The sequence below is a fragment of the Rhinatrema bivittatum genome, unplaced genomic scaffold (genome assembly GCF_901001135.1).
Source record: "Rhinatrema bivittatum unplaced genomic scaffold, aRhiBiv1.1, whole genome shotgun sequence".
Lineage (NCBI taxonomy): Eukaryota > Metazoa > Chordata > Amphibia > Gymnophiona > Rhinatrematidae > Rhinatrema > Rhinatrema bivittatum.
The window spans coordinates 238,493-264,788 of NW_021820488.1; the positions used below are offsets into that span (position 1 = coordinate 238,493).

The 26,296-nt window shown below is 43.7% G+C and overlaps 1 protein-coding gene across 1 annotated transcript; it reads left to right on the forward strand.

Moving 5' to 3' along the window:
* Window positions 1-1,532: 1,532 nt before the first annotated feature.
* LOC115081673 (interferon-induced protein 44-like) lies at window positions 1,533-25,898 on the forward strand. Its single transcript, XM_029586098.1, has 8 exons — window positions 1,533-1,679; window positions 3,551-4,052; window positions 4,142-4,193; window positions 12,400-12,595; window positions 13,315-13,467; window positions 16,366-16,537; window positions 18,754-18,854; window positions 25,334-25,898. Exons 2-8 carry the CDS (start codon window positions 3,560-3,562, stop codon window positions 25,511-25,513), a joined length of 1,347 nt encoding a protein of 448 aa, XP_029441958.1. The 5' UTR covers window positions 1,533-1,679; window positions 3,551-3,559; the 3' UTR covers window positions 25,514-25,898.
* The last annotated feature ends 398 nt before the right edge of the window (window positions 25,899-26,296 follow it).

Sequence of the window (26,296 nt, forward strand, 5' to 3'; positions counted from 1 at the left end):
GAAAAAATTCATTTTCAGGTTAGTGCGCGCTAACTCCCCGTTAGTGTGTACTAACGTGGCAGAGTTAGTGCACACTAACGGGGAGTTAGCGTGCACTAACCTGAAAATTGGGGCCCCTGGAATAAAAAACCCTTTATTGGAGCGGATTGGGAGGGAACTGGGGAAAGGGCCTATCGCGTCACTACATGCATCTTTTAAAAATTCCCCTCCTTACGCATGCGAGTCGGCACTCGCACACATGCAAACGCCGATATAAAATTGGGCGCTCACGTGAGCATGAGTAGTGGATTTTACAACATACGCGCTTGGCATGTGCATGTTATAAACTTGTCGTGTCCATGTGTGCACGCCGGGAACCGTGCGCACATGGACGCCTGCGTGCAGGTTTTAAAGTTACCCTCTTAGGGAATAGCCACTGCTATTACTGGCATTACTAGCATGGGATCTTCTTGGTGTTTGGGTAATTGCCAGGTTCTTGTGGCCTGGTTTTGGCCTCTGTTGGAAACAGGATGCTGGGCTTGATGGACCCTTGGTCTGACCCAGTATGGCTACATTTTATGTTCTTATGTTTATCTGTGCACACAAGAGATGTGAAGTCAAAATGATTAAAAGTACTGATGGCTCCGTGATTATGTGTAGCCTCTTAAGACCTATTGTTTTGCTGTCAATGCCGCTGTTCTTTGCTGGGCCCTAGGCGATTGCTTGTTCTGCTAATAGTGTAAACTTGGGCAGTAGCACATAATGCCTCTGCCACATTGCAGCCTCTGCTGCTGCTGCTTCCGTGCTGTTCCAGCCTTTCCCCTGCTTCCTGTCGCTTCCCGTGCTGCAAGCACACAGCAAGGCACCTAGCTCCTGTAGTCTGCCCTCTCGCTCCCTGCCCGTGGGTGCAAGCAGACACAGGACAGGGAAAACAGCCAATGGGAGGAGAGGAGGGCCCTGAGAGAAACCCAAGAAGCCAAGTGAGAAAGGGATGAAACCGTCAGTGTGGTCATTCAGTTGCTATATTGTTAAGTTTAATGTATATGTAGAGACAGTTAGGAACTGTTAATGTGAGTTAGAGGCAGGAGAGCCTAAAGCTCTATAAGGAAGTGACTGGGACTCTTTAGAGGAGGGGACCCTGCACTTAGGGAAACCAGTGCTGGGGGGTAGGCCCAGCAAAGTGACAGGACCAGGAGTGGCAGCTGTACCCATGCCTGCCAGCTCCTGTACCCGAGCACCTGTTAGAGATCTGCCAGTGTGCCGTGAAGCAGCCACTTCTTTTCTCAACTGAGCAGGCATCCCCAGGGCTTCAAGCAGCGCAGCAGGAGGCTAAGACACCTCTTGTCTGGGGAGCAGTGAGATCAAGAAACCGTGAGTAAGCAGGCTCTTAAACTGTGCATACAAAATAAAGCCTGTTGGGCCCTGGCTGCGCCAGCCCTCCTTTCTCACTGAAGCCTCGGGAGCAGGAAGGGGGAGAAGAAAACCAAGAGGGTGAAAAATGAAAAGAGAAGCGTGCGCATTCTTCCCTGCGTTTCTGCAGCCTATGTGTGTCTTATCCTGTTTATGACTGCAGCTGGCTCCACCCTTCTCCCACCCCGCACACAATAAGCAGTTCCGTTTTCACTTTTACTTCTTTTCTGAATCTCGAAGAGCGGTGGGTGACAGAGCCTGGGACTCTCTTTCTCTTCCACTGTTAAAAGGTAAATTGTATTCCTTTAAAAACAGATCTCTGCCTAGGACAGGGTGCGTTTATCAAGCTGTAATATTTTTTTGTGACATTAAGAATCACTGGTGAAAGATGAGAGTAGAACCAGACTTTTAGAAGGGCACGCCTGGGAGCTTTCTGTGTTTTACCGAAAGAGACTGACATTTTCTTGAAGTTGCTAGGTCTCCGGTTGTCAAGGCTGGAAGGAGGCTCGAGTCCTGCAGCTGAAGGCAATGCACTACCAAAGACAGAAGGAGGAAGAGACATTGATTAGCCAAACCGGAAATTGGCAGAGGACGAAGTCCCAGCAACCCTGGGAGTGGAGTGTTACAGTCTCTCTGTGTCCTACGTGTGTGTGAGTGTGTGAGAGAGTGTCCAGGGAGTGAGGGGAGACTGGTAGAGAGAGAGGGAGTGTGCTCCCCTCCCCCCACCTGTTACCCCACACAACCAGAAAAAGGATTCCCAGAATCCCAGCCATGTGCATGTGTGTGTGTGAATATGTTCTAAGAAGGTGTGGAGAGGAACCCTGTAAAGTCTTTGTACAGATTAGGCTTTAGTAAACTAACTGAATAAAATTCAATGCAGTTCCTTTGCCACTTTCACTTGCACTTTCAGTTAACGTCTAATCAGCTGAGTAGGGAGAATGAGGGAGATGCTGTGCCAGAAGGAGAGGTAATTTGTCTCATTTACTTTGCTACCAGCTGACTTCAGGTCATCCGTGCCACCTGAGCCAGTCCTGGTTTTACCTCACTGTATCCATTCTAGGGACTTGTAGCCCTATTTTAGAGAAATTGGCTTAGTCCGTCCCAGACAGGACCAGAGCACAAGGATATTGGGCGCCCTAGGCGAACCTTCAGCCTTCCACCTTCTCCCTTCCACACCCTGCCTATTGCTGGCAGCTCTGGCACAGCACCTCCCTCATTCTCCCTACTCGGCACCCACCTCGCACTCCCCTCTCACCTTCTCCCAAGTCCTGCTTTCTCCTCCTCCCTTTGTCTCCTGTCCACAGTGCCCAGCATCTCTTCTCCCCCAGCATCCTCCCCCCTCACTCCCTGCTTAGCACACCAGCATCACCCCAATTTTTGCCCCTTTTTTCAGTGCTCAGCATCCACCCTTTCTCTCTACTTCAACCTCACTTGTACAGCTTCCTTACTCCACAAGTCCCCCACCCACCCACCTCACTTCTCTTTCTCCACTCCATCCCCCCCCCCCCCCCTCACATCTAACCAACATCCATGATTTAAAAGTAGGTAGGAGGCACTAGGAGATTTGTGGAGTTTTTGCTGCTCCTGATTATTTTGGCACCCTTGGTGGCCACCCAGTTTAACTAACGAAAGAGAACTGGCCCTGGTCCCAGATGACCTGGAACCATCTAGTAGCCTTCTAAGCACTGCTTATCTTAGACATTTGTGGTTCACTGTAGCAAACTAATGAGAACTGGGCTCTTTTTTTTATTTTCTTGTGACCCAGCAGATTTCTTCTCCTTTGCGCTTCCCAGTCAATTGGAATTATCCTCTCTTGGGCTATGGCGCCATGAGTTTTAATTTGCCAGTATCCAGGGGGGTTCCCGCCGCTCTTTTTTTTAATATTCCCTCCCAACTCACTTAGCTCGGTCATATTTGGCACTCCTTTCCAAGTCTTGAAATTGGGAGCCGTGTTTGGCCAAAAAGTGGCGCTGCTGTCTCAGGAACCGAAACCAGGCCCTCCGCATGGTGGTGCAGAGCACTGCAACCGAGTCACGGAGCTGACCCAAATTGGGTTCATTTTTTAAGAGCCTACTTTCAGAAGAGGTTCTCAGGGTTAATATGTTAAAGGAAAGCAAATAAAATGAAGACGTTTTTAAAATATATTGTCACACATTTTTAGGTTAAGAAAATGGCTGAAGTCCTACCCAGGCTAACAAAGGAGGAAGAAAAGCAGCTACAACAACTACTGAAAAATGTGCGCTTCAGTCTCCTCTTTAAGGGAAGTGTCCATGGTTACACCGCCGTTGCGTTTCATGCCAAGTGTGATACGCAGGGGCCTAGTTTAGTGGTGGCGTACAACAACACGGGCTGTGTTTTTGGAGGCTATTCGAGTCAGGGTTTCAATTCAAGTAATCAGCATATAAAAGATGAGAGAGCCTTTCTCTTCAGCTTAAACAAAGGGGAAAACCACAACACGCCTCTAAAAATCCCTGTTAAAAATGCAGACCAAGCAGTCCACGATATGAATGACCAAGGCCCTACTTTCGGAGCCGGCTCATTACGTTTTCTAGTTAATGGTGCAGATGTAACAACAACTGACAACAACAATTATGAATTCGACGTTGCAGAGCTTCATGGAAATAACACAGCTCTTGTGGAATGTGAAGTGTATCGTGTCGAAGGTAGGTAATTAAAAAGCAAGCCAAACTGCTTTTGAGTACTTTTTAAAAAAAATCGCCCTAAAATATTGATTTTGCTGCTGTTTCTGTAGGCATTGGAGATATTCTAGAGTCTCCTTGGAGGAAGATTACATGGACGCCTGAGTAAGTTGTTTTTTGTTAAATTCTATAAGGACTGGCCTCATGGTTGCCCACTGATGCCGGAGATATGGATGTGGATCCCCTGTGAGTTAGATGTCAGTTGGGCTTGGAGGTGTACTGTGGAAATGGTACGCTGAGGTCTGAGAAGGAAGGGGGGATGATTGCCAATGTTGTGGCTCCGCACTACCACTATCACCACACACAAACACATGTAAGAATAATAAAGACTGTTTAAGAAGCAAGTTAGGTATAGTGGTATATAGCAAGGATCAGTCAAATGAAAATAGCAGTACTAATTTTGTTTTATTAAATATAGCAGAAAAACATCAGTACATAAACTACATCTGCTGCTTCTTATGGGTCGTACTCAAAACACTACTTTTTTTTTTTTTAAATTATTTGAGGGGAAATATAAACTCCCTTCATTATCAGTTGCTACTGACCTGTTGAAAGAGAATCACAACATAAAACCTTGTCTAATATAATATTTGCATTTTTTTCCCCATTTAAAGAGTACTGCATTACATGTACTTTATATACTGAGTGTTCTCTCTAAGGTCTGGATTCACTAAGCATTTTTCCTCCATAGACACATAATGGGAAAAAGCGTTAGTAAAATCAACCCATAAATCTAACCAGCATTAACTACCATATTCCAGCAGTCTTTGCTGGCCTCTAGTGGCAAACTGATGGATGTGCAACTAGGAGAAAGAATGAGCAGCTTAACTAATAATTAAGGTTATATTCCTTTAGATTAATTGGGAGAACTACTGCTTTCAAACTACAGCATTCCTTGTTTGTTTGTATTTTTTTTTAAACTGTACAGGCTATGAAATAAACCCCACGCACCTGAGAATTCTGTTTTCTAACCTAATTAATTTTTTCCTAAATTTAATTTTTGGTCCCAGGTTCACTTTCAGCACTCAAACCAGAGATATCAGGCCATAGTGTATATATATATATATATATATATATATATATATATATAAAAAAAAATTAGCGCATTTTTACTACCAGAAACTTCACCTTCAGGGTGCTAAACACTATGCAAAAGCCATTCAGGATTTACCAGCTTTCCTTGGTCTTCTCTCCAAGGTTTGTGTCAGTAGTTTCTGCTGTTGGCTCTGGCGTTTTGTTCAGAGACTCAGCTGCTTTTATGCTGTTCTCTAAGAGGCTACAGGTGCCGCTTTATTGAGAAGGAAAAACATTTGCAGGCGCTACCTGGAGTTTATTTTTTTGTATGACTGTTGCGACCGTCGCTGCCCGACGTCTCCACTCCGCCTTCCTTACCTCTTTGGTGACTCCCTCCTGGGTTGATGGATGTTTGGCTGCCGCGGCGTCATCTTGCCGACCTCCTCCGACATTCCCGGACCGGCTAGACGCTGCCTTCCACCATGTTCTCCTGAGGCCTAAGGGCGCGCGTGCGGCGTGGCCCCGACTCAAGTACCAGCAGTGGCGCGAACCTCAGGGGCGTCCCCCTGAGATGACGTCATCATCTTCGGATATTTAAAGGTCTTTCATTTCGCTAACTGATCGAGTTAGCAAAGGGTTTCTTACCTAGCTGCCTCCAGGTATCGCTGCAGATGGGATTCGCTCTCCGCATACCTTGCTACGCTGCCTCCTCGGACTTTACCAGGGGTACCCGCTCCTCGGGGGCCTCGCTTTCCCTTTTACTTTTCAGGTCTCAGTCTGGAACTGGTACTTGCTCCTCGAGGGCCCATGTTCCCGGACCTGTTACTGAACATAACTTCTGCCAGGAAGTCATCGCTGCCTACAACACCAGTGAGTTACCTTCTCTCTCTCAGAGCTTTCCCTGGAACCAGGTACTCTCTCCTCGAGGGCCTACTTCATTCCAGCTCCTGGGCTGTTCCAAGAGACTATTGTGTGAGTGTTACCATCAAGGTTCTGTTCCTGAACTCTGCATACTCTGCCTACTCACTATCTTAGTTTCTCTACAGCTCAGCCTTCCTGGGATCGCTGTTCCAGTGCCTGAGGGACTACAGCCCAACCGGGCTATTCCAGCTCACTACTGCCACCTCTGGTGGTTCTCAAAAACTGTTTAATAAAAGAACTTGTGTGTGTCTGTCTCCCAACTCTGAGCCTGACTGGTGGTCCCTCTCGGGATCTTCCCCCGAGGTCGTGGTCAGCTGCCACAGGCCCAAGGATCCACCCACAACCATCACAAATAATAACAATGCCAAGCAGCCCCTGGAAGTCTCTTCCCTTCCCTTCTGCTTCTTCAGCACGCACCAAACACCCCCCCCCCCAAACCCCCCCCCCAAAAAAAAAAACCACGTGTCAAGCTTCTGAACACTGGGTTGGTGACAGTTCAGCATATCGAACTTGAGTTGAGCAGCCACTGCCAGCTATAATGTTTCAGCCATGGCTGCTCCTCCTGAGTGCCAAGTTGTGCCAGGCCTCAACGTGCATACCTCTGTGGCACTCAAACCTGCCTCGCCTTCTGGGCACAGCAGGCTGTTTGCTGCATTAGGTTACTAGATTTCTAGTACACTTATTCATGTAATTCTGATAGTATAGTAATAGCAGATGACCAGTTGGCCTATCCAGTCTTCCCAGCTTCTCTGGCTGACATGGCTAAGGATGTGTCTCAGCTGCCAGCCATAATTGTGTGACCGCTTGTAGGATGTCCTTCTTTTCTGCATCTCTTTTTGTCATCTTTCTGCTTAGTTCTCTGCTATCCTGGGTAGATGAGCACATATAAATTCCCATATTTATTCCAGTGCCCCATCCCATCTAGCCTCTGTCCCAGCACCAGTCTTTTGTAATAATCTAATGAGCTACCAAGGCTAGCGAGGCTATTGCCGTAGCATCTGATTGCCCATGTCCCTAGTGGAACTTCTTGGACAGTACTCGGCCACCACTAACCTACTGGTATTGACCTGATTGATTTCTGGAAGTTGTAAAGTACTGGTTTCCAATTGGCTACCCAATGATGTGAAATGCTATTGGCTCGTGTTTTCCTTTATCTGCACTTTTTCTTCTCCATATCTCTGTCTCACTTTGCATCTGCTTTGGAAGGAGTGCAGGATGGATTGTTTGTAATACTTAGGGCTTCTATTTTAAGTTTATAAATTTAGATTTTTATTTTCCAGCTAAACAGGGGTTCTTTGAGGGAACAACTACTTTGATATAAAAATGTTTTTTGCATCAAGGTACTACTATTGCTGGGCATCTTTTACAGTTGAATCAAGTGTATGCATTTATGCAGCTAGGGAGCCATCCGAATGGAAAAGGCGCAAAAATATCATGGAAGTTCCAAGACAGCCTTTCCTCATAGGGGAGCTGTTCTATCCCCTTTATCATTTTGTTTGCCCTTCTCTGTACCTTCTCTATCGCAACTACGGTATATCTTTTTTGAGATGCGGCGACCAGAATTGTACACAGTATTCAAGGTGTGGTCTCACCATGGAGCGATACAGAGGCATTATGACATTTTCTGTTCTATTAACCATTCCCTTCCTAATAATTCCTAACATTCTGTTTGCTTTTTTGACTGCTGCAGCACACTGAGCCGACGATTTTAAAGTATTATCCACTATGATGCCTAGATCTTTTTCCTGGGTGGTAGCTCCTAATATGGAACCTAACATCGTGTAACTACAGCAAGGGTTATTTTTCCCTATATGCAAGACCTTGCACTTGTCCACATTAAATTTCATCTGCCATTTGGATGCCCAATCTTCCAGTCTTGCAAGGTCCTCCTGTAATGTATCAGAGTCTGCTTGTGATTTAACTACTCTGAATAATTTTGTATCATCCGCAAATTTAATGACCTCACTCGTCGTATTCCTTTCCAGATCATTTATATATATATATATATATATATATTGAAAAGCACTGGTCCAAGTACAGATCCCTGAGGCACTCCACTGTTTACTCTTTTCCACTGAGAAACTTGACCATTTAATCCTACTCTCTGTTTCCTGTCTTTTAACCAGTTTGTAATCCACGAAAAGACATCGCCTCCTATCCCATGACTTTTTAGTTTTCTTAGAAGCCTCTCATGAGGGACTTTGTCAAACGCCTTCTGAAAATCCAAATACACTACATCTACCGGTTCACCTTTATCCACATGTTTATTAACCCCTTCAAAAAAATGAAGCAGATTTGTTAGGCAAGACTTCCCTTGGGTAAATCTATGTTGACTGTGTTCCATTAAACCATGTCTTTCTATATGCTCTACGATTTTGATCTTGAGAATAGTTTCCACTATTTTTCCAGGCACTGAAGTCAGGCTCACTGGTCTATAGTTACCCGGATCGCCCCTGGAGCCTTTTTTAAATATTGGGGTTACATTGGCCTCCCTCCAGTCTTCAGGTACAATGGATGATTTTAATGATAGGTTACAAATTTTAACTAATAGATCAGAAATTTCATTTTTTAGTTCCTTCAGTACCCTAGGATGCATACCATCCGGTCCAGGTGATTTGCTACTCTTTAGTTTGTCAATCTGGCCTACTACATCTTCCAGGTTGTCTAAGTTGTCTGTGTGAACATGCCAAAAGTCTAAACAATAAGACTGGAGAGTTAGAATGTATGGCATGTCATGAAGATTTAAACATGACCTGGTGGAAGAAGGATAACCAAGGGGACACCGGTGTATTGTGAACATGATAGAACAGATCAAATTAGGAGCATGGCAGGGCAGCACTGTATGTTAAGAACAGCATAGGGTAACAGGATAAAAGTCCTGCAGGAAGTAAAATGCACTGTGGAATCTTAATGTATAGAATTCCTATATGTGATGGAGAAGACAGTAGTAGTGAATTTATGCTACCATCTTCCTGATCAAGATCAAGAATCAGACAGTGAAATGCTAACAGGAATTAGAAGGGTAAATTAAATTGACAACACAATAATAATTGGAGATTTCAGTTATCCCAGTATTGACTGGGTAAATGTCTCGTCAAGATTTGACTTTGAAATTTAACCTCTCCCTTCTTTACAATTCCCACCACCCTATTCCCCCTTGTACCCTCAAATATGCCTTTCTCATGCTCCAAGTGTATTCCCAATTAATAAACAATTCCTGAAGAGAATTAGGGTGGGAAGCTCACCGAGACCTCATATATTGTATACCCTATGTCAGGGTTTAATGAGAGCTTATAATGATGCAAGCTTCTCGTAATATTATAATCATAGGTCTCAGTGGGCTGATTATTGTGGGACGCTGTGAGGAGAGCTGTCCCGACGCACTTAAGGTCTCTAACTGTGCTGGAGAGTTGTACTTAACTTGCAACTTGCAGCTTTGATATCCGGCATGAAGTTGTAGAAAGCTGAAGATGAAGATGATAAAGTGGTCGAATCCGACTTTATTACCGACACGACGTGTTTCGGAGGAAACCTCTTTCCTCAGGGGGTCGGGTACCACTGGTGACTGCTGTGTATTTCTTACCGCAGATACTTTGCTTACTGCGGATAAAAAAGCAAAAGGGAATAAGTGCTATTAGAACCCACCACTAGAATGACAATGGCAGTGCAGGTTGGAGGAACACTCACTGTGTGCAAAACGTTGACACAATTTGCTGAACCGGATGGCGTCTCTGTGAACACTCTATAAATGAAGCAACATGTAATAAGACTCCCAGTTGAAAGCTAAAAACTTGTACGTGCATACCTTGTATCGCTGTATACTACCTTGTCAAAAAGCTGTGGTCAGTCGCTGTGCCGTGAATGAACTATCAGCAGCGCGAGATCAGGAAACGCTGACCTTTAATAGGAGAAAAAAGCGCCAAAATCTGTGGGGGTATCCTTATATGGTCACCTACGTCACTGTGGACTGCACTGAAGCGCTGTCCATAAAAGGGAAGTGACGTTGTCAGCAGCCATTTTGAAAATGCTTCGGCTTGAGGAAAGCCCTTGTAAAGAGTCCATGTAAGGGAAATGACGTTTTGGGGGCCATTTTGGAGATGTTGAAGCAAGGACGGGGAATCCCAAACGATCCTGATAAGGATAGTGACGTCGTAAGAGAAGAAATCTGTAAGCAGGTAAAGGGAGGTACAGGAGCAAAAACTAAATGAGAGTGTACCACTCTATCTTCTCATTAAGACCGTGTGGTTCCACTGATTGCAGACGATAAATCCATTGGTGTTCCTTCAGATTCAAAATAGAAAGTCTATCTCCCCCTCTCCATGATGGTATGACTTGTTCAATAATTAACCACTGGAATTGTTCAAACTTGTGTTGATGTGTAATGCAGTGCTGCACCATAGGAGCTTTTACGTCGAGGTTCTTAATGCGGCTCCTATGTTCAATCAAGTGTATTCCCAGCATCCTCTACCCCAATAGCGACATCATTATCACATATTTAATGATTGTACCTAATTGTTGTTGTTATCAGAATTACTACATTATAAGGACTGTACTATATTTACCGAAATATCCCCTTTTTTCTCTTTCTTTCCCCCTCCCTTCATAGCTTTTATTATGTAGTGTCCCCCTTCCCCCAGTTTTCCCCTGTTCAAAATCAGTTTAATTGTAAAGCCTGTGGCTGCATTCCTGTTTTATGGAAACCAATGTGATGTTATTAACGAATGTTGGTATATAAAAAAAAAAGTCAAATAAATAAAATAAGACATGCAGGGGAAATAAAGGTTCTAGATACTGTAAGTGATTGCTTCATAGAGCAGCTGGTCCTGGAACCAATGAGAGAGGGAGCCGGTCCTGGAACCAATGAGAGAGGGAGCTAATTCAGATTTCAGTCTTCAGTGAAATGAAAGACCTGGTGCTTGGGGTAGCAGTAGTGCTACTTAGCAATAGTGATCATAACACAATCAGATTTTTCATAATCGCTGGAGGGGATTGCAAAAGTTTTTAACTTTAAAAAGAGAGGCAAAGATAACATGAGGAAATTAGAAAAAACCCTAAAAGGAGTGGTTACAAAGATTAAAGGTTTGCATGAGGTATGGACATTATTTAAAAATATCATATTGGAAGCCCAGATAAAATGTATTTTTTTGTTTGTTTTTGTGCCTTTGGGTGGCCTGTGTGGGTTGCAGGGAAGTCGGGCATTTTCTGTCATTGCTCCAGTAATGTGGAACACTTTACGTACAGCATTACGAAGTATTTCTGATATAAAGGTTTTTAAGAAAACAGGTGAAGGCCCATCTTTTTAGAGATGCATTTGGAGATGCCAGTGATGAGTTAACTTGAATTTGTTTAGGGTTGCTTGCCTTTTGGATTTTAGTGCAAAATGCCTTATTTTTTATGGTTAATATTAACAATGTTTTATTTCTATGTTTATTCAATGTTAGTAGTATTTTATTGTTTTATGTTGTAACCTGCTTAGTCCGACTGGATCACTATAAGCAGGCTACAAAACTTTCTAAATAAATAAATAAATTCCCAAACCCTCATGGGAATTTTATATGTGTTTGGGGGGGGGGGGGGAGGGTGTTTTGTTCTGCTGGTATCCCTTTGATGATGGCGGCCTTGAGTGAAGGGGATTGCCTTTGCGGGTTTTCTTTTTTCCCAGCAATATTTTTCTCACAGTTTTTTTTTCTGTGCGAGGAAATATCATGGGGAGCTGTCATGATGTTTTTTTGTGAAAGGGAAGAAATACCATGGGAATGCCCACCTCCCTCACAGTAAAATATTGTAGCTTAGTACTACCCTTGACAGGCTTGGGGGTAGCCTACACAGAGTGGCAGTAGCTACTATCCCTCCCAAAAAAACATTTCTGGGCAGCCTAGATGGTCCGTATTGGTCTTTATCTGCTATCTTTCACTATGTAACTATGCTACCATATACCGGGCGCACACATACAACCTCTCATCAACAGGATAGGTAATCTTAGCCGTGGAACTCGTTCCAAAAAAAACTAAGGGGTAAAATAAGTATCCTGTCAGGGCAACCAGGAAAGTGAAGAAATTGGGGCACATGGAAGTTAAAATAATAGAATAAACTTTCAGTTGCAGACAGTATTTATTCTTTTTTCTTATAAATTCATAACATTTACCCAGTCAATACAGGCAACGTGCATGATAAAAATCTGATTTCTTTGTACGTTGAAATTGTTGGTTTCCTATTTTTCTATAGCAACTTTCCAAGCTGGGCATTGCTGACAAATGTGTAGTGTGCCCCTGATATTCCCTCCAAATGTTTATCGGTTTTCTTAGTGGATTTTCTTTCTTTGAAATTTACTGCTTAAGTGTCATACTAATATTTAAAATTAATTTTGTTGTAATAGGGAAAAAAGCAATTTAATGGACTCCATTAGAAACTATAAAACTTGTTTAAATCCAGTTGCACAAGTTCGAATTCTGATGATTGGTCCAGTTGGGGCAGGGAAATCCAGCTTTTTCAACTCCGTTAATTCAGCTTTCCGTGGTCATGTGACGTGCCAAGCCATATCAGGATGCGATAGTACCAGTGTTACGAAAAAGGTTAGTATTTGTTCCTATTTAATAAAATAGACTTTGGATGAGAATGGTGCACATATAGTTTCAAATAATTTGGTTGACCTAGTTCTTAAACCAGAAATATGCAAATATAAGAGATGAATATTCATTGGGGATATCCTGAAAACCAATTCTGTTTGCAGTCCTCAAAGGCTAGGGATGTGTGTTCATTTTGAACAAATGCAATTTTCTTAACAAACATCAACCTTGGCACCAGCTGGCATCTTTTTTAAAAAAAGAAGCCAATGGAATAGGAGCTTCTGGGATTACTCCTACCCCTTTCTAAGATGAAGGCCTCCCATGAATGTCCCTATCTTAATTGCAAAACACCGAGCAGCCCAAGGAAGCCCTGTCTGGGCTTGGCCCAGCCCAGGGAGGTTCTGGCTCTGAGTTATTGGTAGGGGGTGAAAGGGAGTTCAGGAGCCCAGCGAGGGGAGAAAACTTTTTCTGCTTTTCTTTCTCTTAGGTGCCTTCACCGGTCTTACCATTCCTCTATTGTCCACCGTATATAATTGACTTTGACTTTGAAAGCTCTATTCCTTTCCTAATATTCTCTTTTCTTTTATGTGTAGGTGAAATATAAACTATATTATTCAAAATTGTATTGCATTGGTTCTTAGCATAGTCATTGGCTCCATAATTTACTGTTGAAAAATACTTATTTGTGCACTTATCTATGTGGACCAATGATTTTGCTTTTATAGTACAGAACATACACTATTAAAGATGGAAAAGCTGGAAAGATCCTGCCCATTGTTTTGTGTGACTCAATGGGACTGGAGGAAAAAACAGAAGCAGGACTAGATGTTGATGACATACCAAAAATTTTGGAAGGTCATATACCCGACAGATATCAGGTAAGTCTCCTTGTCCATGTTAGCTATTCAGTGGCAGCAGAGCGGGCAGGTTAACCAGTTAATGTTGTCTGGATATTCACACCACAATTAAAGGTTAAGGGGTAGATCTTCAAAGGGTTATACGCATAACCCCTGAAAACCTACCCCAAACCCCCCCTGCACACCGAGCCTATCTTGCATAGGCTGCCGGCGCGCGCAAAGTCCCGGGACGTGTGTAAGCCTGGGGCTTTCTGGGGGGCGTGTCGGGGAGGGGGCATGTCACGGCTGGCGCGTCATCGGAGGTGTTCCGGGGGCCTCTGGACTGGACCATGACGCGCCAGCGGCCGGCCCAGCGCGCGCAAGTTTTGTTGCACAAGTTACGCCTGCCTCGGGCAGGCGTAACTTGTGCAACAAAAGTAGGGGGGGTTATAGATAGGGCCGGGGGGATGGGTTAGGTAGGGGAAGGGAGGGGAAGGTGCGGGAGGGAAGAGAGGCAGGCTGCGCGGCTCGGTGTGTACAGGCTGCTGATTTTGCCTTGTGCACGCCGACCCCGGATTTTAATCTATTAAAATCCAGCGTACTTTTGTTTGCGCCTGGTACGCGAACAAAAGTACGCACGCACGCTTTTTTTTAATAAAATCTACCCCTAAATGTGCAGCTGAATATCTGGTTAAATCTAACTGTACAAAACACATGCAGTTAGATTTAAGGCAATCATTTGGTGCGAAAAGAATTGTCCATATAAATTTAGCTAAGTGATGCTGAATATCATGCTTTTCAGTTAACCTTGAAAACCCTGACCCAGCCCCTTTCTGTGTGCACAAAATCTAGATGGACAGTGGGGAGATGTGTTGAGGGGGGCGAGATTTAACCAATTAGATTTCTGCAGCTAAAAGCCAGTTTTAACAACATGAATCTTTTGAATATCATCCCCCTATGTAAGATTTTCTTTATTATAAAATTTCAAATGCGTACAATCCCTAATCTCTGCTGAAATATAAATGCGGGAAGTAGAATAATGGGGCAGTACCCTAGTTGCATGGTATATGCATGCACACATTTGTGCACATGCACCTGGTAGCAGATTTTCAAAGGGGAACTGCCTGGGTAGTTGAAAACTATGCACAAGGTCACGTGTGCAAAAGGATACGTGAGCTTTGCACCTGCAGCCTCTGTGGGCAGCTAATTGGGGGTAAATGCTCATGTACGTTTGAAAATCAGATTTACCTGCTCTGTTTTCTTCTCCCAGCCTAAAGATATCCCCAGAGACTGGCTTTTAGTTTCTAATTGTGGTTAAAAGAACACGTGCCGTGAAAGGCTGTGCGTACTTTGAGCAGTTCTGAGGGGTTCAGTTTTCAGCTATGCCAGCCCACCCAGGAAAATGCTTTTGAAAATTGTCCTCAGCATGGTTTTGATGTCCCTTTTCCCTCTATGGCTTTGCTTGTCCAACCATATGAAACCAGTTTAAGTACAAAGGAGGAAACCACAGTCAAAGATGTGAAAAGCTCTCGAATACATGGATACAATTTTTTTGCTAAATCCAATTTATGCAGATAAAACATTTTACCCTTGTTTAATCATCTGTCTACAAATTACCCTCCCTCAGTATGGATGAACGTGAACTCATCGTTCAGCAGCTTGTGTACTTTTAGCCACGTTTAGAGGAGGTGATCCTGGTGGTGGGTTTAGGGCTGGGACATTTTAAAACTGGCAGGGGGCCTCAGCGTGCGCCAGGCCATGTCAGTATTTATGCGCGCAGCTCAGGTTCACATCTCAAAACGCCCATGCTCCTTCTGGACCACGCCCATACCCCACCCCCTTTTTTGAAAACTTTCCAGATGTGCGCGCTGCGGGATCTACGCGCATATCTCGCCGGCTTTTAAAATCCGCTTGGCTTGCGCGAGCCCGACTTCCTCGCACGTCCCCTAATTAATTCACGCGGTGGGCTTTTAAAATTCACCTTTTAAGTAAATATTAATCTAGCCACCAACAATTTAGCAAAGGTAAGTGGTGCTGCCTTGAACACGTCACAATGTATTATGCTGCAAGCCAGTGGTGAAGTCAACAAGAGGGCTTTCCAATTCTTCCTGCCAGCAAAGACTTGAAGTCTCTCTGGGGTAGAAGGGAGCTGAAAGGCGAGTGGGTTGTCTCCCAGAGAGGCTCCTTCGTAGGATCAGGAGGTGGACAAGAGTCATGCATGTGCTCCTGAAGTAGTCTCTTGTTGGAACAGGGAATTTCATGTCTGAGTCCCTACAGGAGCAGCTTGATTAGATTGAGCTGGTGAAGAGGGTTAGAGGAATTTTTGGGTTAGGTTCAAGTGTTAGGCTAGAGGGTTGACTGCACCTGGAAAGGCTTGATTTTTGTCTTCATTTCTGGTAAGGTTCCCATGTGCTACCTGTTTGATGGCAACAAATTTTCAAACAGGCAGATTTAGCCTCCTCAACTCTACAGTTAAGTATCTAGATCTTCCTCTTTGAAATATAGGCCCCATTGAATATAGCCCTTAAATTGTATTGGCTAGAGTTAGCCACTGAAATTGTGGGCCTTCTTGGGGACCTGGTTATCTCAAATAGGAAGATGCAACTTTGGCTAGTACTACTTTTCTGTGCTATCCTGCTAAATTAGCTAGCTATCCCTTTGTGCAGGTATAAGTGACTTAAATCTGGCTGGCTAAGTTTTAACCAACTAAATATAAGTACATTTTCAGCCACAACCTAGCCAGCCATGACAGTTATAGTGCACATACTAAAAGATTTTTTTTAGCATGTGTGCTAAAATTATTATGGTGGGTCTCTTAATGACTCAGTCCCTAAACATATCTCTTGTTTGTGATGTTTCCTTATGGCTACCTTTTTTTTTATGAAACCTGTGGTTTGCACATCATATCTGATGTCTAAAATGTTTTCTTTTCCTTCACAGTTTAATCCAACTATATCCATTCAGTCAGACTCTCCGGGTTATATTAATTCACCATCTCTCAAGGACAAGATTCACTGTGTTCTGTTTGTTATTGATGCATGCAAGGTTAGCATTCTCTCAAAAAACCTGGAAGAGAAACTAAGAACATTGCGGGCAAAAGTCAGCCAATTTGGTAGGTTTCATCTCCATAGGCTGTAATTGCAGGTTTAAAAAAAACCAAAACTTCAGTCTGCAAAGTGTTGAGAGGTCAATTACCTTTCATCTTCACTTGGATTTTAAAACGTCTGGATTTTACCGAAGAGGTTAAAGCATTCAACTCGTTGGAATTTCTTCCTGAACTCATTCTTTATGAAATATTAGCTAATTTATACGCTGTATTTTCCCCATAGATACAAAAGGGAAAAAAACTCCTTCAATACACAGGATCCTAAATCTCACCATATATTGGCATCATTTATTATAACTCGCATACAGTAAATGTATATATCTACTGTGCTGATCGCTAAAAAAAACATTGGTTGGAGGAATTAAAGCAGCTTGAGGTGGAATGGAAGAGTAGCTAGTGTTTAGAACAGCGGGCTGGGACCTGGGGACAGCCAGGGTTCAAATCCTACTCCCACTGCTGCTGCTTGGGCAAGTCGCTCCTTTCCAAACTCATTTTCTAAGGGGCAATAGCCCATTGTCGCCTGCGTTAGGGCGTTATCGCATGGTGATAACGCCCTAACGCACGCAATAATGGGCTTATCGCAGTGGTAGAATTAAAATTAGGGGATGAGATTGAGTTTGGGAGGGGTTTAGGGAAATGGGGTGGCGTAACCGCTGCTGGCGGTAATGTTTTGGACATTATCGCCGGCAGTAGCACGGGAACACCTTTTAGCGTGGCGCTATGGGGGCGATAGTGTGCGGCACGGCTGCACCGCAGCAGGCGAAACCGCCCAGCCGTGATGCGGTCTGCTGCACACTAGTGCTGCACACCCCCCCCCCCCGCCCCCTTTACCATGGCAGCTCCGTGGGAATGATGAATCTAGGCCTTCTGGGGACAGGAAAATACAGACGGTAGCAGAATACTGAAAGGCAGTATATAAAAATAAATCGGCCCTTTTTGAGCCATTACTTTGCATAGACATTCTGTGGTTTTATGAAACCAGTCGCACTTGAGCCACCGCTGTGTGCCACTCTGCCAACTTTCACTATCTTTGGAACTCGACTGAGCACATGGGAGTAAATGGAAACCTTTTTCCTGGAACACCACTACAGTACTGTGATCTACATTCAATGTAGATTTAATTGCCCCAAAATAAAATGCAGGCAGGCCGATGCAATGCCATGCACGGCAGCCAAGGCACAGCTCAACACGCTTTGGGATGCGTGTCCATAACCCCCCTGACGCAAAACGGGAATTAGCGCGTCCAAAAAAGCATCCAGTCGAGCGTATAGCTAATAGGCTCATCCCATGCAAAGTGCATGTAAGCGAGGCTATTAGCTAATCCCCGCGATGCAAAACATTTCCCATGCGGCCAATGCGCTTTCGCAACATGGAAAATTTTACCCCAGCCCGGGATTGGCATAAAGGCCTGCCGTGCTCAAGGGCTCATGGTAAAAAAAAAAACAACCCCAAATTCCTGCTTTCTGTGATCCCTCCTCCTAGTATCGTGGCGACTCTGAGTAGGAGGGACCACAGAAGGTGGAATCATGGAAAAAAAACCCATTCTGGGTGCCCAATATACCCCCACAATATACATGGCCCAGGCCATGTTGAGTGTCTGTTTCCTAACTCGAGCTGACAGCCACCTCTCATGGGCGCCCGTTGGCGAGGAGGCGCTAGAGACACACAGTTTCCCCTAGCGCCTCCTTGTTTCCCGCGGCAGCTAATTTAAATATTAGATCGGTCGCCCGGGAGAGGTGGATTGGCGCGCGTTAGGAGAGCGGGCGCTCGGTCATGAGCACCTGTTCTACGCGCGCCGATATTGCATTGGCCTGAGGGAATCTTACCACTAATGCTAGTTACTACTTCTTGAAGGCTAAAGGGAAGGAATATTCACTGGTATGGGAGAGAGAGATTGCTTTTTTTTTTTTTAAAGTGGATTGTCCTTTAGTCAACCCATTTGTCATATGTAATTATTTTCCTTTCATTGCATAAAATGTTCTAATTTAATGCTTATTTTCTATTAGTTATTTTATTAATTGTTCTGAAAGTCATTGCTTGGTTTTGTAGCTGATGACATTCTGGAAACTTGAATTACTGAAGAAAATTAGTATGAGAATGAACTTTCCATTCTGTTATGAGCACTTTAAGACTGGAAGAATAATGAGGAAAGTATGGTAGAAGAGCTTAGGCCCTGCGCAGTAAGATTTCAGCACCACATTTTGTATTTATTTGCTTTGCAGATGTACCACACCTCCTTTTGCTAACTAAGGTGGATGAACTTTGCCCGTTTGTTGCTGAAAATATTCAAGATGTGTATAGGAGCAAAGCTGTTCAAAACCAGGTATATTATTTTAATTTTGGTCAATAGTTAGGGCCTGATTTGCTAAATGTTTCTCTCATGGATATGGGCAGGGCAGTTTTGAAAGCCAGGTCATAAAATTCTCTTTCAATAAATACATATGTAAACCCCTCCTATAGGAAGGACAATATACGTAGCTCCACCTCTCTCAGCTGTTTGATTTAGAACGAACATTTGTAACAGGCCCACACAACAAAAGGGTCTCCCGGGAATGGAAAGTAGCAGAAGAAATAAAATAAAAATAAAAACCACAAAAGATTACTGTTATAAGTAATTATAAGCAAAATCAGTGCATTATGCATTTGCATAACAGGCTGTAGGATACCCCCAGGAGTAATAGGCGTATTATTTGGCATTATAGTAAAGCAGAATTTATTAGAATTGGGGAAAATATTTAAAAATTAGCTTTTTGTAAACTATAAACAGACAAACCACAAACCGTGCCCTTTCTCTCAGTTCTCAGCTCAGGCAAATTCAAAATGAGTTCCCAAAATCCCCACTTAAATTCTGGCCAGGATATTAGACTATGATTTTACAGTTCATCCTCCATAATAGCCAAATACATTAGATGACTTTCTCTGCAGCCCAGTTGCAGGATGATTGGGGAATCTGTGATAACTTCCAGCACACATCATGGATCAAGAAATCAGCCTGCTTCATGGACATGTCATCAAAACCTCGCCCGAATTAAGTACAAATTTCCACTCTCCTCTAAATAAAATCACAACAAATCTTCTGAATATTCCCTAAAACTAAGTAAAAAAAAAAAAAGTATTTGATGGAGAACTTGTGGCTTTTTTTTTTTTTTGATAGGCGCAGGTGATAGAATCCTACTGCCTGCCCCCCCCACCACCACCTCCAGCACTCCCCCACTTCTTTTTCCTGCTCTGCCCGACTGACTTAATAAACAAAATTAAAAAAAAAACAGTCCAGATCAATTTCTGTGAGACAGGGGTACCTTAGATCTGTGGCAGAGGCTCTGATCAAAAGGGAATGGTATGTGGGTGGCGGAAGCACTCCAGCAGCTGCTTCTTCCAGCTGTGCCAGAGGAATAACTTAACTCTTAGGAAACGGCAGGGGCCTTGGCTGCCGCTGCAGAGCATGTCACAGGCCCTTTGTGCACCCCATGTGCGCGATGGGAAGAGATTCTGGGGAAATGTTTATAAGGGCCCCAAGATATCAGCCGCTGGGAAAGCTTCCCTTAGTCGATCCGGGGTCAGATCCCGCACAGGAGATCTGACCCCACAGTTTTTGGTAGGAGCAGCAGCCATTTTACATCCCATGTTTCAGACGCTGCTCGAGTAGGTATGTTTTCGACTTTGAGGATCCCCTGCTTCTGGCACTCGCAAACGGGCCCTTTCTTTCAGGTCCCCTTAGCACAGTCAAAGGTTTGTTGGGATTTTCCCCAGAGTTTTTGGTGCGATACAGAGCCTGAGGTACAGCGCAAGGCTGCTATTGCGGTCAGTAATTTTCTCCTGGGGGCTCCAAACTCCCCTTAAATGTCCTAGGGAAATAGTGGATCCTTCCTTCCCTGACTCGGAAGAAGCACAGGAGATACCAGCAGATCAGATGGAATCAGCCAGTTGAGTCTCTTTGCAAGGCTGATTCAGTGGTTCAGCTGTTTCATAGAGAAGAGATAGCAGCCCTGATTGATCAGGTATTCAGGATGGCAGATCCATAGGTGGAGGAGCTTCTGCTTTAGAACCCCATTATCATGGGGGTCCACGAGGCCCCCAAAGCCTTCCCTCTACTTTCCAAGGTGCAAGTGAGGATTGGCAGAATGGAAGGCCCCAGATTGCTGCAAAGGTGTGAAGAATTTTTCTCAAGTTGTATCCCCTTCTTCCAGATGCAATTCTCTGTTTGTTTCAAATACCTGATCACTGAGGTCACCAGGTATACAACTATTCCCATGGAAGGTAGTACTTTTCTCATGGATCCCTGTGTTAGGAGGATTAACCTCCCTCTGAAACACCAGTTTTCTTCTAAGGCTTTGACCGTTCACCTTTCTCTTGATGGTGGATTCATGGTTAGGGTATTCTAAACTGGATATAGTGGTTGACCAGAAGTGAAGAAATGGCTGGGATGTAATTAGTAGTGGCTCCCTTATTTCACTAGGGCACATTTTGGCTGACACCATATCATCATCTCTAAATTTCTTCTAAGTCGATGGCTTCTGCTGTGGCGGCCAGAAGGCTCCTTTGGCTTCAGAACTGAATTACAAGGTCCTGATCAAAATCTAAGCTGGAGAAGCTTCCATTCAGTGGAAAGTTCCTGTAGGAGATCTGCATCAGCTACTTTGATTGGGGAGATCTGAGACTGCATGGGCTACCCAAGGACTAGCCACGCGTGTTCTGCTGAGCTGGGGTGGCTGGGATGGCTCCAGCTTCAGGATTCTAGGCGATTATAGGCTTGGCAATCCTATCTTTTTTCTTACTCCTCTTGAGGGTCTCAGGGTTCTAGATAGAAAACTCAGTTCTTTCAGAGCTCTAGAACGTCGCAGCCAGATACAGCTTCTCTCATGGGCACTGGTTCTGCTAATGGTGATCATGTACAGCAGTTTTACCAGAAATGAGCCCAAATAACCACAGGTCGGTTGGTATTTAAGGTGTTCTGTTTCTGTTGCATTTTGGTATTTGTCGTTCCCATCCTCTGTGCTTCAGTTGTGTCTTCCATGTAAATTGTTTTTAAATTGACCTCATGCTTTTTGTCTGGATTTATAGAAATATTTGCAGTTCCTAATACTTTTGAAGATGATCTGAAGTATGAATCTTTGAGCACTTTAAAAACAAGTACAAATTTCTCAATATTTTCATCTAAACTGAAAAATCCATACTGGGCAATTCTGGAGATTAAGGTTGAGTTATCTGTGGTTTGACTCTTACCTGAACCATTTCATGGTCTGGTCTGGTTCTACTCCAGTTATGTAAACCCATCAGTTCAGATGAAGTTGAGAAATAGTTTATATTTTATTCCTTTTTTTATATACTGATGTATCAGAAATCCATCACATTGGTTTACAATAACGCACTTAAAACAATAATTAAAACTAATAAGTAAAACATATGTAATTCTAAAGATAATATAAAAAATATAAAACAATATACAGTAAGTGCTGATATCAGTAAGTACATTGATTAAGCATAGCACAAAAAAACAAAATAATAAATTCTCTTAAGTATTTTATGCTAAATTAAAACATGACAGACAAAAACATTGACTAAGAATTAGTCCAAATTTATTCATATATCCCCTATTAATAGCTTTTAATAAGAGGTTTTCATACACTGATACTGTTCTATACATCCCTTATCCATACCAGACTGCATTGGATGTGTGGGCTTGTTGGAAGGGTGTCTCATGAACCAAATGCCTGATTCACTAAGCTATATTTTCCCCATAGGCACATTGGGAGATAAGCTTTAGTGAATGAAGCTCTTAATATTTAATTCATCTTAAGCTTCATTAAGTGTTTTTATCCTATAGCAAACGATGGCTGGATTTTTAAAAATGGTTTTCCCATAATGAAATAAATATTTTTATAAAGTGATTTAAATCTTAAACAAAATGCAGTTGTTGCTGTATGTAGAGTATATGATTTTCAAATATTGAGGTCAATTTTCAAAGACCAGCTGAGCGGCTAAATTTAACCAGGCAATTTTTATTCTAAACTGAATTGCTTCCCTGGTTTCTGAACAGGGAACTGATTTGCTTGTTTGAAAGTGCAGTGAATAAGAGCATAAGAAATGTCATGCGGGGATCAGACTGAAGGTCCATCAAACTGTCTCTGATAATGGCCAATCCGGGTCATGGGGAAGTACCTGGAGGACCAAAGGGTAGATCTTATTCTTTATTACTCACTCCCAGGGTTAAACCATGGCTTTCTCCACCGGGCTAATAAATATGTATTGGTGGACTAGCGACACTACCACTAGAGCTGGGATGGGGAGCCAGGCAGTCAGTGGGGCAACTTGAAAGAATATCAGGAGCTCCGGGGTGGTGGAGAGAGGAGGTTTGAGCAGTAGCCCTCTTTTTTTTCTACTGGTATTGTAGGAAAGGGGTGGAAGTGGCTCACTTTTTTTTTTTTTTAATCCAAACTTTGCGGGGTGGGAGAGAGATCAGTTTTTGGATTTGATTTTTTTTTTTTATATTTAGCCTCATGTCTTTTCAAATCTGAGCTCAAGGCAGGTTTCAAATTTCATTGTAGTTGGTAGTTCCCTGCCCCAGAAGGCTAACAGTCTAAGAGGCCTATTTACCAAAGGTTTTCTTTCATTTTGGGTCTATGGGATAAATTCTTATTAAATAGGGTCATTCATCAAAATGCGTTATGGCGTGCAATATTTATCGCAACGCAAATGCAAATTTTTCAAATTTATTCAAAGGAGTGGGATTGGGGAGGGATGAATGAAAATGAGGAGCACTGTCACACACTGGAAATAACTACACCTTTTTTCCTGGAAGTGAGATAGAGAGAGAGAAAAGAAAGAGAGAGAGAGAACCACTGGGGTGGCACACATAGGAGTCAACTAAAGAGGTTAGGACTTTTCAGCTTGGAGAAGAGACGCCTGAGGGGGGATATGATAGAGGTGTTTAAAATCATGAGAGGTCTAGAACGGGTAGATGTGAATCGGTTATTTACTCTTTCGGATAGTAGAAAGACTAGGGGGCACTCCATGAAGTTAGCATGGGGCACATTTAAAACTAATCGGAGAAAGTTCTTTTTTACTCAACGCACAATTAAACTCTGGAATTTGTTGCCAGAGGATGTGGTTAGTGCAGTTAGTATAGCTGTGTTTAAAAAAGTATTGGATAAGTTCTTGGAGGAGAAGTCCATTACCTGCTATTAAGTTCACCTAGAGTATAGCCACTGCCATTAGCAATGGTAACATGCAATAGACTTAGTTTTTGGGTACTTGTCATGTTCTTGTGGCCTGGATTGGCCACTGTTGGAAGCAGGATGCTGGGCTTGATGGACCCTTGGTCTGACAGAGTATGGCATTTTCTTATGTTCTTATTTATACTGCTATAGGAGGGCCCACTAGTAGCTCGAGGTGAGGTTTTGATGGTGGTCTAGGGTTTTGGGGCCAATTTTACATGTAGAGTGAGATGTACGAAGAGCACAGTAGACCTCGGTGAAGATTTGATGTGATTTGGAGTGAGCAAAGTCACACAGAGATGAGATTTCTACAGTATTCTCTCAGCCTATCTTGATTGACTTTCTGCCAGGGTACTATCATGGTAGGGCGAGAGAACATTAAAGTAATCTTATCTTAGTTTGACTTTCCTCACTCCAAATCACATCAGTTCTTCACTGAGGACTACTGTGCTGTTCGGACATCTCACTCTGCATGTAAAACTGGCCCCAAAAGCCTAGACCACCACCAAAACCTCATCTTGAGTTACTAGCTGGCCCTCCTATATCAGTATAAATAATTGACTCCTATGTGTGCCACCCCAGTCTCTCTCTCATTCTGATTAATCTAGGGGTAAGTTTGTACCTGAGACAATGGAGAATGAAGTGACTCACCCAAGGTCATAAGGAGTAGTGGGGGGAGAAGTGGGAATTAAACCCTGACTTCTCTGGTTTTTAGCCTATTACTATTACCACTAGTGTACTCCTGCACTCAAGGCTGATGGGGGACTTTTTATGGAACTATCAGGACAAGGGAGGAACATTAGGCCTGCAGGGTAGGATAGATGAGCCCCTGGCTGGTCAGGTTAGGCCTGGTATTACAGTGCTTAGACTTAGCTGGACAAGCTAAGGGGCAGATTTTAAAAGCCCTACGCGCGTCAAGCCTATTTTGCATAGGCCCAGCGATGCACGCAAGCCCTGGGACGCGTATAAGTCCCGGGGCTTGAAAAAAGGAGCAGGACATGGGTGGTGTGGGGCATGGGCGTGGCAAGAGGCCTCCCTAGGGCCTCTAGGCTGGGGGATTGCGCGATGGCACTCGGCTGGTGCTCACAACCTACGCCTGCCCAGAGGCAGGCACAACTTGTATAACAAAGGTTAGGTAGGGCTGGGGGGCGGGTTAGGTAGGGGAAGGGAGGGGAAGGTGGGGGGCGGAAGGAAAGTTCCCTCTGAGGCTGCTTTGATATCGGCCTCGGAGGAAACAGGGAAAGTCTTCGGGGCTCCCCTAGGGCTTGGCGCACGTAAGGTCTACAAGTGTGCACCCCCTTGTGCGCGCCGACCCCGGATTTTATAACATGCTCGCAGCTGCGTGCATGTTATAAAATTGGGCATAGGTACTAAAATCTGGCCCTAAGTGACTAGCACTGAAAATCCTTTTTGAAAATTGACCTCATGTCTTTATGTTACAGGTAGCTGAATATGCAACATTCCTGTAAAAAAAAAAAATATTGTACCATATTTTGGAACCACTTAGCATATTTATATCAAAATACTTTAGGAAAATAGAAAGGCCCTACTATGCGATTTATTAAATCCTCTTGTTTATCTTTTACAGATACATATAGCTGGAGCACGACTTGGAATCCCCGTTTCTAACATTCTCCCCATTAAAAATTATTCAACAAACCTGGAGCTTGACTGTAACAATGACATCTTGATACTTCATGCAGTTCAGCAGATGCTTCGTTACGCAGATAATTACTTTGATAATATCTCCTTTGCTGCAAAGGATTAATGCGTTTAGATGTATAATTCAAGCACAGAATCCTTATATTTGATTTCTTCTTTTTTTTCTAGAAATTGTATGCAAATAAGGGCAGATTTTACATGCCCTACGCACATAAATCCCGGCCTTTACGTGCCTTATGCGAGCCGGGCGAATCTTCCAAGAGGTCCAGCCGCGCGTGTAAAGGCTGGTACGCGCTCAAATGCCAGGCTTCTTGGAAGGGGCAAGCCGGAGGGTGTGTTTTGAGCGGGGGGCGAGCCGGGATAGCGCCATCGTTCGCTGTCCTGGAACCTCGCGCGCCGGCCAGCTGCCAGTGCGCACAACTTACTTCAGCTCAGGAGCTGAAGTAAGTTGGGCCACAAAGGTAAAAATTTTTTTTTTTTTTAAATTTAGGGGTTGGGGAGGAGAGGGAAAGGGAGGGTAGGGCAGAGGGGTAGGGAAGTTCCCTCCCAGTCCGCTCCTTAATTGGAGCGGACTGGGAAGGAACTGGGGAAAGCAGCGATGCGTCGCTGCGTGAAAGTCGCAAAAATGTAACCCCCCCCCTTCGCGTGCGCCGCCCCCGATTTTAAAACATGCGCGCACCGGTGCGCACACGTTATAAAATCGCGCGTCCATGTGCGCGCGCACATATTTTTAAAAAACTGCCCCATAATGATTAAAATCATTAATGATGTTCTGTGTTTACTTTTCATTTCATATGTTTTCCATTAAGAGAGAAATAGATACCAGCACATGTTACCCAAATTATTAGTCAGCAAAATGTATTCCATATTCAGAATTATAAGGTAGATT

Bases quoted from the DNA above. Each gene is read 5' to 3' on its own strand.
- LOC115081673 (XM_029586098.1), top strand. From the start codon at position 3,560: ATGGCTGAAGTCCTACCCAGGCTAACAAAGGAGGAAGAAAAGCAGCTA. The intron at 4,194-12,399 runs GTAAGTTGTTTT...TTGTTGTAATAG, and splicing joins AAGATTACATGGACGCCTGA to GGAAAAAAGCAATTTAATGG. The intron at 16,538-18,753 runs GTAGGTTTCATC...TTTGCTTTGCAG, and splicing joins GGCAAAAGTCAGCCAATTTG to ATGTACCACACCTCCTTTTG.